Source organism: Alligator mississippiensis, chromosome 7 (genome assembly GCF_030867095.1).
Source record: "Alligator mississippiensis isolate rAllMis1 chromosome 7, rAllMis1, whole genome shotgun sequence".
Classification (NCBI taxonomy): Eukaryota; Metazoa; Chordata; order Crocodylia; family Alligatoridae; genus Alligator; species Alligator mississippiensis.
In genome coordinates this window covers 37,148,396-37,164,819 of record NC_081830.1, presented here as the reverse complement: position 1 = coordinate 37,164,819, position 16,424 = coordinate 37,148,396, and the positions used below count along the sequence as shown (strand labels likewise).

Here is a 16,424-nt window from a genome sequence, read left to right as displayed (position 1 = left end):
ACTCACCAATAACCTAAAGATATAGCAATCAAGATCTCTCTTCTACTGGGGTGCAGGTTGAAGGAAGTGTGGGGGAACAGAAAGAAGAGCATGTCAGAGGTGGAGAAGAGAACTGTGGATATTTGGGAAACTGAGATGTATATATTGGATCCTATCACCCAGATCAACAACCTCAAGTGTCCAGCAGGATTAAGCAGTTATACCTGCTTGTAAGGGATATGTAGGGGAAGCAACATGTGTCAGGGGAAAATGTGCATGTTCCCCACACAATTCTAGAGCAAGAGATTGAGTTCAGCAAGATTAAACAGTTGTACCCTTTGTACCCTGACCAGCTGGAGACAAGTAGGGATAACAGGAAAACACACACGCCTAAGAACTAGATAGATAAAGGGGAGGGTGAATGTGTCTGAGTGGAGAGGAAGAAATGAATGAGTCAGCAGGGCTAAGCAATTACTCTGGTGAGAGAGGAACCTACTGAGAGTGGAGGACAAGAATGTATCTGCCAGTCAGAGGGATGAGAAGGCATGCATATCTGCAGCACAGGAGGTGGGTACGACTGCTAGCTTTGGAGAACAGAGGACAGCTGTCTGTCTGTCTGTCCATCCAGTTGTCTGCATCTACAGAATCACAGCAAAACAGGGCTGGAAGGGATTCTGCAAAGTCATCTAGTCCAACCCCCTGCTCAAAGCAGGATCATCTCTGTCTACACCACTCCAGAAAGATGCTTCCCTGACTGGCACTTACAGGCCTCCAGCGCCAGGTTACACAGCTGCTCTCCAGATCCTGTTCCAGAGCTGAACCACAGGCCACCAGAAAGTTCTTCCTAATATCTAACCTAAATCTCCCTTGCTGCAATTTAAAACCATTACTTCTTGGCCGGCCCTCAGCAGACAGATGAAAGGGGACAACAATCAGTTCTCCTCTAACAACTCTTTTTGCTTTCGAAGGACATTACCAGCTCCCCTCAGTCTTCCCTTCTTCAGACTAAATAAGCCAGTCCTCCCAGCCTTTCCCTAGACATGTTTTCTAGTCCTTTAATGAGATCATCACTCTCCTCTGGGCTCCCTTGACCTCGTCCCCATCCTTCTCAGAGCCCCAAGCTGGACGCGGTGCTGCAGGGGAGGCCTCACCTGTGATGTGCACTGGGGAAATCATGCACTGCACGACCTGCCCAGGCCACCCGTCAATACGTCCTACGAAACTACTCACTGGTTTTGGCAACAATCTTACATCCAGGTTACGCTGCAACCCCGGCCTTCCCTGCAGCCGGCTCCTCGCCCGCCTCTGGTGCCGGGGCCTTCCTGGCGCACCAGTCCCCACGGCTTCGAGGGGGTTGTGGGTGGCAAGAGGCGAGGCGGGCACGGACCAGGTCGGCCTGTGTGCGCGGACGGCTGGGGCGGGGGCGAGAAAGGCAAGAGTGCGCGTGGAGGGGGGGGCAGGGAGGCGTGCAGCTGTCGGGGGGGGTGGGGCGGGGCTGCGCTGGGCGGGGGGTGTCGTGTGTGTGTGCGTGTGTGTGAGCCCGGGGGTGGCAGCCCGTGCGCGCGTGCGGGGCGGGGCGCTGCCGCCCGTCGGTCCGCCAGGGCGGAGGGGGGCCCACCCGCCCGTGTCCCGGGGGGACGGGGGCCCGGCGGTTACCTGTGGAAGGAGACGGCGCCGCGGTGCGTCTTGCCCTGCCGGTTGGAGCAGTGCAGGGCGGCGCAGCAGATGACCATCTCCGGCCGGCCCGCGGCCGGGCCCGTCCCCGTCCCCGTCCCCAGCCCAGCCCGGCCCCTCCCCGCGCAGGCCGCGGCCGCCGTACGGCAAGATGGCGGAGCCAGGTCACCTCAGCTGCCCCCTTCCCTGAGGAGGGGATTCTATACGGCGGCGCCGTCAACCAAGATGGCACCCGCCAGCTGGCCGCCGCCATTTTGATCGGGGCGCGGCCGTATGGGAAGCTGTCCAGGGCCTGGGCGCGGCGTAGGCTCCCCGCTTAGCGCCTTACTGGTTCTGTGGGGCGGCGGTCGCCGGAGGCCCCAGGGAAGCTGCTTTGTTTGTGGGGTGGGAGCCCCGAGGGAGGGCTGGGAGGAGCTGTAGGGAGGCCGCCATGTTGGAAAAAGGGGGCGGGGCCCGCCGGGTTCGTACAACATGATGGTGGCGCCCACGTACCTCAACTACTCACGGTACGTCCGGGCCGAAGGGCTGGCCTGCAGCCAAGGTCCAGCTTCTGCGGAGTCCCCCAGTTCATTCTCCGCCGTCGGCCCCGATGCTGACCCACAGACTTCCCTCCCGAATGAGTTCCCGTTCCGTACAACAAGATGGCGACCCCCAGGCCGAGCAGGAAGCGGCGCGGCGCAGCCCAGCCTGGCGAGCTCCCGCCGGCCAACCCCGGCGCAGCTGCAGAGCGAGCCGGGCGCTGATTGGTCAGGCGCAGGGGCCCCGGCCTCAGCGGGGTAGGCTGTGCCCCTGCTTGTGGATGTGGAAGGTGCCGTAGCCGCAGCCCCCCCGGGCCCGGGCGGCGGCGTCATGGACGCTGGTGAGCGCCGGGCCCCGGGCCGGGTGCGGCCCGAGCGCAGCGGGCAGGGGCAGGGGCAGGGGCAGGGCCGGGAGTCCCGTGGCTGGCGCGGGTGTATGGGAGGGGGAGGGTCTCACGGCCGGGGTGGGGGCGGGGAGGGGCGTAGGGGCCGAGGGGTCTCATGGCCGGGGTGGGTGTCGGGTTGGTGGGGGTGAAGTCCTGGCTGTCGCTGCTGTCCCGAGCCGGGCGGCTCTGCCCTGGCCAGTTGCGCTCTGGTGCGGAGGGTCCCACGGGGGAGGGGAGCTGGGCCGTGCTCTCCCCCTGCGTGGGGGGGGAGGGGCTGCCCGTCCCCTCCTTGCAAGCACGGTTCCTGGCGCTCCCGGCCCCCTCGCCCCCTCCACGCGCGACTGCCCAGGGCATGCCCCAAAATCCTGCCGGGGGTGGGCTCGGGGAAACAAAAGCTGATCGCGATGCATCTGAACGGGGACGTGGTGAGGAGTCGTCCTGGGTAAGATCCTGAGCTACGGCCTTAACTCTGCCCCGCCTCGGGAGGGGCTGCTGGAGCTGGTGCAGGCCCAGCCACCAGTAGGTGGAGAGGTCGCTGTCGCTTGCAAAGGGAAGGAGAGGCAGGACCTGGTGGGCTGTCAGTGCAGGTCCATGCAGGTGGGGAAGTTGTACCGAGCTCTGCCCAAGGGCTGGAGGGAAGGTGCCTGTGTGAAGACCTGTGGTCTCCCCCTACCCCATGCATGTATTTCCTTGGAAAGGACATGCATCTTCTCTTGAAAAGTGGTGAGGAAAACATGGGTTTGGGGAGGGAGGAAGGAAGGAAGAGAAGAGAGAGTGCATCATTTTGCACCCAGAGTCCTCAGGGGATGCTGGGGCCACAATCCTAGGCACACTGCAGACTTGATGCTCACCTCTCTCCTTAAGCCAGCAAAGCGCATTGCATTGAAACAGCCCAAGGTTCCTGCTCCCAGGCTGCCCAGGACACTTTGGAACAGGCTGAGGCATTCGCAGGGTGACTGGTTGCTGGCCTGCTCCTATCTAGGATGTTTCAGTATTTGGCACCGGCTTGCTCATCATCCATAACTCGACCTGCAGGAAGTTTTTTCTGGTTTTACAGGACACTGTCCTTTTTCCTGTAGCTCAGTGTGTCTGGCTGGGTGCATGCTGCATGGTGGAGTATCCTGGCTTTAATAGACTCTAGGAAAGTTTTTCCCCTAGTTGACTTTGTAATGGGCTTAATGAGAAAATGCTACCTTGCTGCTTCAGGGAATCATTTGTTTGGCCCTTGCAGTCTATCCTTTTGTTCATTTCCATCCAATCTGTTGTGTGTTTTGGCAAATGTTAGGCTGGTTTTATGCTGCTGAGGTTCTGGCTGGACTATTTTAGATGTGGATGTGAACAGTGGTTGCATGAGCTTTCTCCACATTGCCCTGGTAGTGAGGTGCAGCCCTGATGTGAAGTGTTACTGCCAAGTGAGAGCTGGTGGCTCTGCTGTTTGATCACTGCCAGCTGCTGCCCAGATGCGAGTTATTGACCCAGAACTGAGTGACTCACCATCCTGCACTGATAAGCATTCTCCTGAATACTCAGCATCTCTTATTTTCCGTTTTAGACCCATAACTCCTAGATCTAAGGACCGCTGCTTTCATTTTCCCCTCCAGAGCTAGTATCATTCTCGAAGTTGTGCAATTGTTGCTATCAAACTGGACTCCCTGACTAGCATGTTATTGCACATCATAGCACAATGCTTGCTGCATTCAGGCGGACAAGAATAATGCCTGGGAAGTGAATAGCAGACCAAGGGTACTAGTGGTTCAGCATTTGCCTTATTTGTTACAAGATTTCCTTATGTGGTAGATAGTGGAAACTGACAGCTGAACCTTCCTTATCCCAAACAAGATTAGGTCTCCTACAGCTTTCCTGTCTTGCATTGTCTGAAAATTTAAGAACCCTGTTGACCTTATCTTCCAGCAGCTTTGGGAGCCAGTTAGTCTTGGGAAGGAAGCCTTCAATTTTACCTGGGATCTGATCTGGCCTGGGAGTGAACGGAGCTACCTTCTGGCGCACTCTTTTCCCTGATTAATCTGAGTTCCTGGCCGTTCCTTTGAGATTTTTAGATAGTCAGGGGCTGCCTATTTCTATGCCCCAAACAAGACAAGGGTTTAATTTTATTCACTGCTTTTGCAGAATAACAAGTGTTCCCCCTCTTTTTAAAATGAAGAGGTTCCAGGCTTTTTGACTGGTTATTTTTGACTGAGCATTTTTCAGTTACTACCTCATTGGTGTCACGAGTTTAATTTTTCTCTCTTTTTGTGCATTTACTGTCCGGCAGCCTGCCCTTGCAGGTCTCTGTAGTGACACCCCCCTGCATTCACATGGAGAGATTGTTGCTTGATTTATTCATGCCTTCCCTCCTGTTCAGTATTTTTTGTTGGCCAATGGCATGAGTAGTTTGAAATGAACCTGAGTGGGAGAAGTGCTTTTAAACAGTTTCAGCAACAGTCTGAAAACTGCTACAGTACAGCTACAAGATAGCTCTAATGGCCTGGAACAGTCTCCACCTCTGCTTTGATCCTTCTCTAACTTCTGGATTCACATAGACAGGAGCATGAGAGGAAGTACTGCAGCATGCTGTTCTGCTTTCTAAAGCTAAAGTTAAAGGTGGTTGATAAGGCTCCAACTGACAGGTGTAAGAGGGGAAGTTCTTACATTTAGTGCAGTGGTGGCTGTTTGATATAAGCAAGGCAGGAAATCCCTGGATCTGGTTCCTGTGCTGTGATTAACTGCCTCTTTGTGTGCGTGTGTGATAAATATGCACTGACACACAGATAAAAATATGAACCACCATATGTAACTGTAAGACCAATAGCTGAAGAATATAGAAAACAAGAGTTAAGCTTTTACACACAACTTTATCTCTGTTCCTGTGTGCTTTAAAATCATGTTTTGTTAATTGCATGCTATTTTCCAGCTAATGCAGTATCTCAGCTCTTATGCAACCTTGAATGCATATATATCAGGCCACTGAGTATTGCTCTGTGAATGCCAACTAACCTGACAACGGAGGTCCCCTCTGTATATAATGCTCACTGACTGTAGCAAAGCCTTGTTCATGGAGCACTGCACAAGCCTGTAGGATGTATCTTGTATTATTTAAGAAATACTATGTTATCACTTAATTAGACCAACTCTTGAATCAGGCAGGAGGGGGAGGAGCTACAGGTGGCATGCTCAGTCCAATGCTAGCATTTCATCACTGGAGAGGGCTTTAACATTCTCAATCTAGCTTTATTTTAAGGTGTGGCCTGGATCTGTTTGGAAAAGCAAAGCGGTTCCTTTACCTGGGTTTATTTGGCAAGAGGTTGCTCTGTAGAGCTGTGGTGTGCTGTACAAATGTGTGAGTTTCCTAAAGCAAGGTTCAAACTAGCCCCCTCAATGCAGCTGGCTCTGCGAGACCAGGGAGTCCTGCCCTCTTTGGTGTACGCTTTGTAGGATCAAAGACAGCTTTTTATTAACAACCTTTACAGCATCAGGATGCAAGCTGGTATGGCCCCCCTGATTTACCTGTGAAAGATTAGGGTGTTATGGCTTGTGGTTGTCAGGGTTGACTGTAGTGTTGCTGATAGGTTAGACAATGGATTTGTATAGGATGGTTTGGATCGGGAGGACCCTGCCTTAGGTAGGGGGTTAAACTAGGTGACCAGCCCAACTTCTCTATGACTAAGACTTTGTACTGGGCATGTTCAGTCCTTTTAACTGCACATTAGGGAAGCCCTGTGTGTTAGTGCTGACTGAAGGTAGGCTGCTTTTCATTGTCTTTCTATGAGTGTGTTGCACAGTGCATCTTACTTATTCTCAAAAATCATTGTTACATATAGATATTTCAGATTTATAGTACAAAACGCTGCCTTCAGGGAAGCCTCGTAACTCTGCCAAATCTTAGCTGAGAAACCACAGACTCTTATGTTTCTGCCTGCTGAATTTTTCTGCTCTTTATTTCCAGCTGTTTTGACTCTAGGGCTTTCAAGGAAACCATTGCCAGCATCACTTTTATGATGGGGCCAGTACATGCGTGCACTCACCCTCAAAAATAGCTGAGCTGCTTTGCTCATGCTGCCAAAACCTTCCTGGTTGGACATACGTGAGGTTTGGAGAATTTCAGTACATGGGTGGAAATCCCAAAGTTTTGACCAGATGAGAATGGCACCTAAGTATGGTCCTGTTCCACCCTGAAAAACGTAGTGTGGCTTTTCCGGTAACATGCTGTCCTCCTGGATCTAAGACTGTCACAAAAAGCAGCGAGGATGAGGAAGAGCATGACCTTTCATCTCATGCATTAAGGGGCTTGAGCAGGGTAGAATAGGATTGCTTTGAGGAGCCTAAGTCCACTTAGGCATTGAATGGGTGAAGCGGGATCTGGCCCAGCGTATTTAAATGTTGTGTGCTATGGAGTTTCTGAGCACGTAACATGGGTGGGCAGAATATGGCCCATGGGCTGGATCCGGCCTGTCGACTGATGGGGTCCAGCTTGTAGAGGGTGCCTGCCAATCAATTGGATCTGGCCTGTGGCACTCCACCTGGGGCCGAGCCCCACCCTGGGTAGCCAGTGCTGTACTTCTGTCCATGCCGTATTTTCCTGGCCCTTGCCCCAGCCCCGGTCCTGGCCAGCACGCACAGCTTACCACTGGGCTGTTCGCAATGCAGCTGCAGCCACTTAGGGGTTGGTCAGCTCCTCTCATCTCCAGCAGCAGCTCCTTCTGCTCCTGTCCTTGCTGTGTCGCTAGGCCAGGGAGGAAGCTTCATCTGGGCGGCTCCTGCCACAGTGCACAAGGCTCTGGCTCCAGCTCCCAGCTGCCTTCCACCCACTCTGCCTGCCTGGCACAATGAGCAGGCACCTGCAGGCAGCCGAGTGGCAGGCAGGTCCCTGCCCACACAACGCATCTCTGTCACGGGGCATATGGGCAGCAGATCGTGGCTCTGTCCCAGGCCCCAGCCCTGCGTTGTTGTTGCCCTGCAACCCCATGCCATGATCCCAGCCTTGCCCACCTCTTCCACTTCCAAATGCTGCTTGCCTGCCCATGGCCTTGTCCCAAGTAGGGAGTTTTGGTGAGTTGTTGTGGAGGGGTGGGTGCTGACCCAGCTTGTGACAATTCATCAGAACTCCCTATGTGGCCCCCAGGCCCAAATAATTGCCCACCCCTGACCTAGCATGTCAAGCAGGCAGCTAGGGATTCCAGCAAGCCAGCTTAGCCTCTTCTTGTGGCAGCTGTCATTGGATTGGAAAGAGCCCAGCAGCTCTTTCTAGTAGACCTACTCCTTAGGCTGCCTCTTCCCAAGCACATAGGCTGTGAGGCATGGTACCCTGTGAAATGAGAAGTTGCAGAGCACATGAAATTTGAACTGAATGGATCATCTATTGATTGAGCAGTCAAGTAGGCACTGGTGGGGAGGTGTGGGGCCAGGGAGCTGTGGCTGGCCAGTTTGCAGGTTGTTTGCAGAACATCAGTAGGCAAAGCTGAACTTATCTATCTCAAAACCAGTGTACATTCAGTTCATGCCATGTTTGAGATCCTGGGAGCAGGGGTGGAGGGGAATGTGTATTTCAGCTGTGCTGAATGGAGGACGTGGGAGGAGACAGGAAGTGGAGAGTCATGTATGGTACAGGTTTGGGCCCCTTCTTTAAGCCATACTTATTTGAACCTAATTCAGATAATTTTCTTCATTAGGGGTTCAATCTTTGACAAGTTTGGAAAGCTGGAATTAAGCTGTTTTTTGGTCATCGGGAGCATTAGAGCAGGCATGAAAAGTTTCTCTGAGATTTTTTTTCAGTTGAGGCCATCTATCTCATTTGATTGCACAGGATTTTCTAAAACTGAATAAGGAATCCACCTTTAGGTTGAGAGTAAAGTTGCAAAATTTTGTCCAAAAGGATGACCTTTTTGATGGCTTGGGGAGCAGTAGAAGGGCCATGCAGAAGAGAAAAATGGGAAAATCTGCCAAAAATAGCATCTCTGGCCAAACCAGCACTTCAGGATACCTGCATTTGCCTGATTACAGAATTATCGATTGGCTGTAGTAAGAAGCAGGATGTGAAAGAAGCTAAACTGAATGAATTTGCATAAGTGTCATCTCTGTATCCACGGTGGTTGTTGGAGACCTGGTTGGTACCTAGTACTGGCTTATATTCTTGTCCCTACTGCTAAATTGTATCGGAGAGCTAAAAATATGTTACTTCCCTAATATTTTGCCACCTGAATAATCGTACTTCTTACGGTAAAGTCATATGGTAACAAGTGAGCAAGGAAGCATGGCCTACTTGATCCTGAACAAGGCGAGTTGTCTGAAATAATCTCCCAAATGTGTGGGCCACAGAGTAGATGGGCCTTGGCAAAGGGGTCTGCTTGCTTTTCCCTAGATCCAGCCAAGGCCATGGCCAGGGGCTGCTGCTGCTTTGACCACAACAGCTGAGTTGCCTTGGTGTAGATGTGGCTCAGTTGGCAGGAAGAGACTTTTTTTGCCACCAGAATCATGTTGGCTCCTCCAGAGAACTGAAGCTCTGCTAGCAGAGCTGCCATCTACTGGCTGAGCTGCATCCATGTGCCCACAGGTGTGTATTGGTTATGGAGTGCATGTAGCTCTTCTAGAAGCACAATGTAGTATAATGTAGGTGGGCAAGCTTCATTCAGAATTGGTCCAAGAACCTGTCTGCCATTAGTGACAGACAGGATCCCTTTACTCAGTTCACCTGAACTCCATGCTGCTTGCTGCTAAAATTTGGCAATCAGGCCACAATATTCCAGAGTAGCGTGTTGAGGCGAATAGCCCCTGCAGGATGTCGTTGCCAAGAGCATCTTGTCTTTCTGAGCATAATAGCGGTTCATGCTGGAAGGAGGGAGGGAGGGAGGATAGACTTCACAATTCTCTTCAGTGCTGTGGCTGGCACCGTGAGCTATAGGGTGAAGAATGTATGGAGTGCCCAGGCTTTTCAGGTGTTAACACTTTACAAGGCAAAATTAAGTGGTGATAAACATCAATCTATAGGAGTAAAGAACAGCTGTTTTCACTTGAGTCTACTTGTGAGATTAGAAAGGCAAATACTGAGGTCTCTGTGGTATAGAAGAGTTGCTACTGATTTGTACCAGGCAGGCAAGGTTAGTGGCATAGACAGTGACAATGAGGAATGGAGCAGGCAGTGTGTGGTGCCAGTCATGTCAAACATGGCACTTGGTATTTATTAAATATTGTTTTAGCTAGAGTAGCCCTTGAGGAGATCTCTCCTGTCTGGCAGAACTGAGCGAAGCCATTTCAGTGTGATAAGCTGTAGAGTAAGATGTGATTGGAACTGAATCTCCTGGCACTCTTTGTAAGGACCTTTTTCATAGATTCATATATTCATAGATGTTAGGGCCGGAAGGGACCTCAATAGATCATCAAGTCCGACCCCCTGCATAGGCAGGAAAGAGTGCTGGGTCTAGATGACCCCAGCTAGATGCTTATCTAACCTCCTCTTGAAGACCCCCAGGGTAGGGGAGAGCACCACCTCCCTTGGGAGCCCATTCCAGACTTTGGCCACTCTAACTGTGAAGAAGTTCTTCCTAATGTCCAGTCTAAATCTACTCTCTGCTAGCTTGTGGCCATTATTTCTTATTTTCCTTGGGGCTCAGCTCATGGATTCCCTGGGGAGCCCCTGTTTCCACTAAAACATCAGGGCTGCTGAACAAACAACAGGGTTGCCTCTGCCTGATGTTTCAGGTTTGCTTTCTCACTTGTGCCTGAAGGGCTGGGGCTCCAACGCATCCTGATCAAGAAGCTCTGCTGTAGGATCCTTCTGTAGTGGAGCAATCAGTGCTGGAGAGTTGCATAAGAAAAGACAAGTATTTAAGCAGGGGTCAAGGTCATGTTTTACAGGAAGCTAGTAGAACAGAGAGCATGCAAGCTCGCAGCCTTTGAATTGGATGTTTCAGCATAGCTCCCTCTGTTTCACCTGCCTTCTGGTGTGATGGAGGTGAAGGACATCATCTCACTGTTTCCCAAGCTGTGGGCTTTATTTTCAAGTAAAGACTGCTACTGAAGGGACAGTTTGCAGAACCCCACTTGGTATCTATGTTAGATTTAATCTTCCCTGCACCACTGAAAGACAACCCTGTTTTCTGGAAAGAAAGGACTTGCCCAGAGTTGTTGTCAGTACCCTTCCAGAGTTGTTGTTTCTATTGAAACTTTGGCTTCGGTCCATCTCTGACTTCAGATATGTCTGCGGTGTCTCTGAGTCCTGGGTACGATGTTTCCAGGCACACTGTCCCTCCTGCTCTTTTTTGCATGTGCCTGGCCTGGACATGCGGTGGTGAAGATGCTTCGGGGTTGTCCCCATCAGCTGTTCTAAAACACCAGAGCCTGAGGTGCAGAAGGTGGCCCCCAAATTGGCTTTGCTACCTTGTATCTGGGTTTGGCATGTGCAAGCCAGGGGACAGAAGGAATGTTGGGAGCATCCCCCAGGTACGTGATGTAGGCATACCCGTAGAGAACGGTATGAGACTGGCATTAGGAGGCATTTTTTTGCCACGTCTGTCTACTGTGGGCTCCTTGCACCTTTCTCTGAAGCAGCCAGTTCTGGCCACTCTCAGAGGCTTGCAGCACTGTGTTTTGATTCCCTGTCAACACGCCAGTGTCCCGTAGCATGTTGGCTGCCCTATTGCAGTAGGATCCATCAAGCCCCTGCCAGACCCGCAGCAGATGTTCACACATGTGCGTGCTGGTGTCACTGACCCTCTGAAGTGATCTAGCCTGTGCTATGATTTCTGACACAACTTAAAGTGAAACAGCCCACCCAACCAGAAGGAGTGTATGATTTCTATGTTTTCTGTTTCTCACCAGCCACTCTCACCTATGATACTCTCAGGTTCGAGTATGAAGACTTCCCTGACACCAAAGAGCCTGTCTGGATACTGGGGAGAAAGTACAGCGTATTTCCAGGTACTTCACTCACATGCTGCTCGCTTACTGGGTGCTGCAAGGAAGGCTGTACTAACTGCTGATGTAGGGCTCTGAGGTGATCCCAGCTTTTTAAAGTAGCAGACAGCTTCTGCTGCATGTCTGCTTGTTCATGGTGGCCCCAGCTCCTTTGGTTCTTTGCTGTAGAGTCCTGCCTGGTCACCTCCAGCCCTTCCTCTTGTGGTTCTGGAGAAAGTTGGGGGCCTTTCAGAAGTATATGCCAGGACTTTAAAAGCAGGTGAAAGATCTGTTGGTGGAAAAGAGGAGAGAATGAGGTAGTCAAAATGACTTTCTCCACACAAGGCCCAAGTTTATTTCCCCAACCCAGTGTTTTCTTTCCTACCCTAATCATCTGCCATCTGCAGACCAGACCTTTGACTGGTCCAACCCTAGCAGAATCATCCTGTTCTGACAGGTCAGGCCCTGAATGAGCATCAGTGTTGTCACAGCTAGTACATCTAAGTCAAAGCAGCTGGGCATGAGGGATTTCAGAAAGCGTGCAGTGCCTTTCTCAGAAATGTTATGTACGTTCTTTTCAAAATCCTTCAGAGAAAGAAGAGATCCTGTTGGATGTGACCTCTCGGCTCTGGTTCACGTACAGAAAGAACTTTCCTGCCATTGGTAAGTTGCACGGGCTCAGTCAAGAAAGCAAATCTATGCTGTAAAGGGGGCTGGTTTGCTTCATGGGCGCTCATCCTGTGGGAGCCTTCCATAGACTTCAATAAACTTTGACTCAGAAAAGGCTATCAGGATTCGTAGTAGAGAGGATATATATATATATATATATTTTTTTTTTAAGACCAACAAGATTCCTTTAATTGCAAGCTTTTGGGCACAAACACCCTTTATCAGGCATTGGAGAAAGGATTGTAAAAGTTCTTCTGGGTAGAGGTGAAAGTTCACATTTCATAGGATTTCACAGAGCAGTCAATAGATGGAAAACTCCTCTGGGCAGTCAGTTCATAATCCTTTCTCCAATGCCTGATGAGAAGGGTGTTTGTGCCCAAAAGCTTGCAATTAAAGGAATATTTTTTGCAAAAATCGTGTTGGTCTAATAAAAAATATCTCTACTATGAGTTCTGGTTGCCTTTTCCTCTAGACCAATATGGCTACAACCTGGATACTTGAATCAGGAATGCATTTATGGTGTACTTCCATCTGAAGCAAGCATGTTAATTGGAGGTTGATGTAGTAGCAGTGGAATACACAGTTGCTTTGAGAGAACACCAGGTTGGGAGAGACCTGGAGACTCTGTAGTGTCTGGACAACAAAGTCAAAGAGCAGTGTTGAAGTAATAAGGTCCAATGTAGGAAGAGAAAATCTGTCAAATTCCCTGCCTGCAGCACTGGTTTTTGGGTTTTTGTTAGTACTCTGTTGCTTCTGGTGTACAAAAGGGTCTTTTTTTGACAATAGCTGATTCTGTGCATCTGGATTCGGGGAGGGGGTTACATTGGGACTGGGAACATGGAAGTGAATTTGAGCCTTCTGTCCAGACTCCCTAGGTGACCTTAGGCAAGTCACTTATCTTCTCTTGACCTCAGTTCCACATTTGTAGACTGAAGGTGCAGGAGTAGCAACAATGGAGTTGGAGATCTCACAGTACAACAGAGAGGTGCTCAAAAAGCTGGGAAATTGGGGACTGCCAAATAACCCCAGCTTTCTTTTTGAGGGATTTCCTTTGAAATTTTCCTCCTGCTGTTGGCTGTCTTGTAATTTTCTTGTCACTTCCATTTTTGCAGTCTAGAGAAAATGTTGGACTCCCTGAGATTTTCAGCTACAATATGGATTCTGAAAAAGCTTTCTGCTATTTCACAGTATGACATTACTCTTTGTCTGGGGGGAGGGGAGTAGTGATTGGGAAAACCATCAGGAAAGAAGGATCAAGTCCTTTAAAATCTTTGTTCATTTGCTGCTCTTAGACACTCTAAAGGCCTAATGTCATGGTCATATCCTGTTGATCAAAGAGGATGAGAGGGGGCTACCTCAATAGTCTAGTGCAAATTTGTCTGACTGATGTTCTAAATATAAGGCAGGTTTCTAGGGGGCACTAGGGAATATCTGAAACTAGCTTACCTTTGCTATGCAGGATGACATTGGATCCCTTTCTGTGTGGAAACAATGTTTAAAATGTTCCACTTCTGTTCCTAATCTTCCTGCATGATATTTTAAAAAATATTTAACTGTACTTGTTTTTCCCTTCCTCTGGGATCACAAACAGCCAATGATGAGCTGAGAGACCCAAAATCTATGCACCAAGAAGGTTGTATAAAGTTGCTGGACTTGTAGTTATTAGTGGGCCAGCAAGCTAAATTTATTTGGCATCTACAGGATAATCTCATGTTCTAAAAGCTCTAGAAGACTTAGGAAGTATTAAAAACAAAAGTGGACTCAAAAAATGAGACCACATCCTACATGTGCTTAAGCATTTCTTAACAGTTTGAATCAATCTAAATGGCCAGGACAAGACCAGGTTGGTCTTCTGATCTTCTTCTTTGTGGAAGAAGCTTTCAATGTTGCTCTAAAGTGGTAATCCAGATTTCGACCCATAAAGCAGGTAGTGGGAATTAATTTTTGCAAGTGATCTAAGAGAAACTATTTAAAATCCTTCCAGTAATTTGATCAGTTTTTTTCTCTTTAAAATCTATCAATCCCTGCACACATGGTATTGGATTATTTTCAGTCACAGCTCAAAATACACAAGAATGACATTATAGGAGACAATATATTTTGTACTCGATGCATCTTAAATTTGTTTTTCTTGGATATGATGCAACTGTAGATGCAATAGGTTTCAAAAAGCATGAGAAACATCTAGAGCCTCCCCAGTTTTTGTGCTTACCCTCAAAATGAAGTCAGTCCTACATAACTTAAAGTAAAACAGTATTTATTAATGACCTTTATTGGACTGAAACCAAATCAAACAGACAAAAGCTGGAAATGTAATAAGGACATTATGGAGTGCATTTTCCATGCAGTTATCTTCTATTATTGGACAATACACAGCAGTGAGAACTATAGGAATGGGGTATGGAGAGAAATCCCAAGGTTAGTTCTCATAGCTACACTTCGTCAGGATGACTGTGAGATTGTAGAAAGAGACAATTCTCCCTGATCTCTCTCTTTACATTAGAAGGGGGCAGACCACGCATAAATTAAATTTTAAGTGTTTGTTCTACCAGTGGAGAAGTTCTTTGTGCACTTATAATTATAGCTTCTTACACATTTGGAACTTTTGACTGGATGCAAAGGTGTAGAATTGTTGTCTGCCACTTTAGAGCAAGCCAATGGGATTTGAAACACCCCTGGATACTTAATGTAGACCTAGCTTGACATGTTTTAAAATCATGTTAGCTGTTGTCTACATTCTGCTAATAGACATCTGCAGCCAGAGAGCAGCTCCACTACAGCAGCTGTGCTGGCAAGGCACAAATTGCATCTTGGGAGGTACCAGCTCTTAGGCCACAGCTCCCAGCAGAAAGCACAGGTGCATTTCACATTTCCTCTGGCATCTTTCCCTTGGTGGCAGAAACCCGAGGTCACTTACAGAGTAGGTGTTGCTGTATCAGCAGGAAGAAGGGGCTCTGGCACCCTGGGGGACGTGTGTTTAGATGTTTTCTTGATTTTGCCAGCAGAACCTGAGTTCTGCCAGCAGGACTATGTAGTGTGAACCAGGCCTGAGCTGGCTGTATGTTGACATGAGAGACACCTCTCTTTTTCTGGGAGTGCCTGGCTCTTATTTTCCGTGGTGGGATGGGCTAGATTTATCTTGGGTGTCTCTGTTCTTCAGGAACACCACCTAAGAGAGGTAGGTCACTGGCCTCATCTACATTGCAGTGTTCTGTGAGACAGCATCAACTATCAAAGCTCCTCTGTAACAGCAGATCCTCCATCCCCTTCCCCTCTCCCACCAGTCATGGCACCTCTCATAGGAGAAAGGCTTCTGCCAGCCTCAGTGGCTGGCAGAAGACAGGTGTAGTCTGTCTTGCCCCTGTTGTAGTTGAAGCCCCTTCAGCACCTATTGCTTTCACAGGATGCACTTCTCATTTTGACACAGCTGTTGCAGTGGTGTCATGTGCAGCTGGTAGAATCACACAGATGTATACATCCTCTGGTAGGTTGTGGGGTAGCTGCTGGCTGCTGCCAGAACTTCTGGTAAAAGCAGGGAAGGATAGAGACACTATTGTCCAAGCACTGTCCCCCAACCTGACTGAACCTGCTGCCTCTGCTGACACAGAGCTCCAATTTCCTCTCTCCTTCTGTTGCCATTACAGTGTACTGTGACTAAATAGCTGGTCCGACCCTTAAATAATCCTTTGTTCTCTCATTTCTTCTTGGCTGCAGGTGGAACAGGTCCTACGTCTGATACTGGTTGGGGCTGCATGTTGAGGTGTGGTCAGATGATCTTTGCTCAGGCTTTGGTCTGCAGGCATTTAGGCAGAGGTAAACCAATGAGCCACCAAGAGAGATGTCCAGAGCCATGTGATTCTGAATCGTAGGCTATTATTAGGGCACAAACTGGTATTGCTATGGGCTCCATTCAATTTTTTAACCTGGACCCTCTCCACAAAAGGGCAAGATGGTGGAGCAGCCCTGTTAGAGACATTCCCACTTATTCTTGCTAGCTATTCCTTGTCAAAATCTACATGAAGAAATTTATTTTAAGTGAGGGTTGGGGGTGCGAATGTGTTCACAACTGGCAAGGGCTGTGCTAATAAGCAAAAATGCCTTTAAATTCCTCTGTGCCAAAATCACTGCTTGTTTTCCCTTTGTAACTGTTGGGCAGGGGAATAGGGCACCCTAGCATCTGGATTTTCTGCCACAGCAGCCTCTCAGAGGGACTGCTCAATGTCAAGACATTTTGTTTGCTGAACTTGTCTAAGTTATGGCAAGGCCTCATCCCTGTCTCTAAGATGATGAACAGAACCCCATTCCTTGTTTG

At 49.3% G+C, this 16,424-nt stretch overlaps 2 protein-coding genes across 7 annotated transcripts in view; one reads left to right on the top strand and one right to left on the bottom strand.

Moving 5' to 3' along the window:
* THAP4 (THAP domain containing 4) overlaps positions 1-1,761 on the bottom strand; it is a 66,036-nt gene extending 64,275 nt beyond the window's left edge. The window contains exon 1 of one of the 4 annotated variants that reach the window (XR_002094206.2): positions 1,636-1,761. Coding sequence is in view for 3 of the 4 variants with exons in the window: in XM_059730822.1 (XP_059586805.1) it covers positions 1,636-1,712 (77 nt within the window). In the remaining variant the exon portion in view is untranslated. The remainder of the gene's footprint in view (positions 1-1,635) is intronic. The other 3 variants (XM_059730822.1, XM_059730823.1, XM_006267031.3) reach the window with 3 other exon arrangements.
* Positions 1,762-2,402: 641 nt separating this feature from the next.
* Positions 2,403-16,424, top strand: part of ATG4B (autophagy related 4B cysteine peptidase) — a 29,657-nt gene continuing 15,635 nt past the window's right edge. For 2 of the 3 annotated variants that reach the window (XM_059730824.1, XM_019499841.2), the window contains exons 1-4: positions 2,403-2,512; positions 11,369-11,467; positions 12,035-12,106; positions 15,827-15,925. In XM_059730824.1, coding sequence (XP_059586807.1) covers positions 2,503-2,512; positions 11,369-11,467; positions 12,035-12,106; positions 15,827-15,925 — 280 coding nt within the window. In that variant the 5' untranslated portion in view covers positions 2,403-2,502. The remainder of the gene's footprint in view (positions 2,513-11,368; positions 11,468-12,034; positions 12,107-15,826; positions 15,926-16,424) is intronic. The other variant, XM_006267030.4, reaches the window with a different exon arrangement.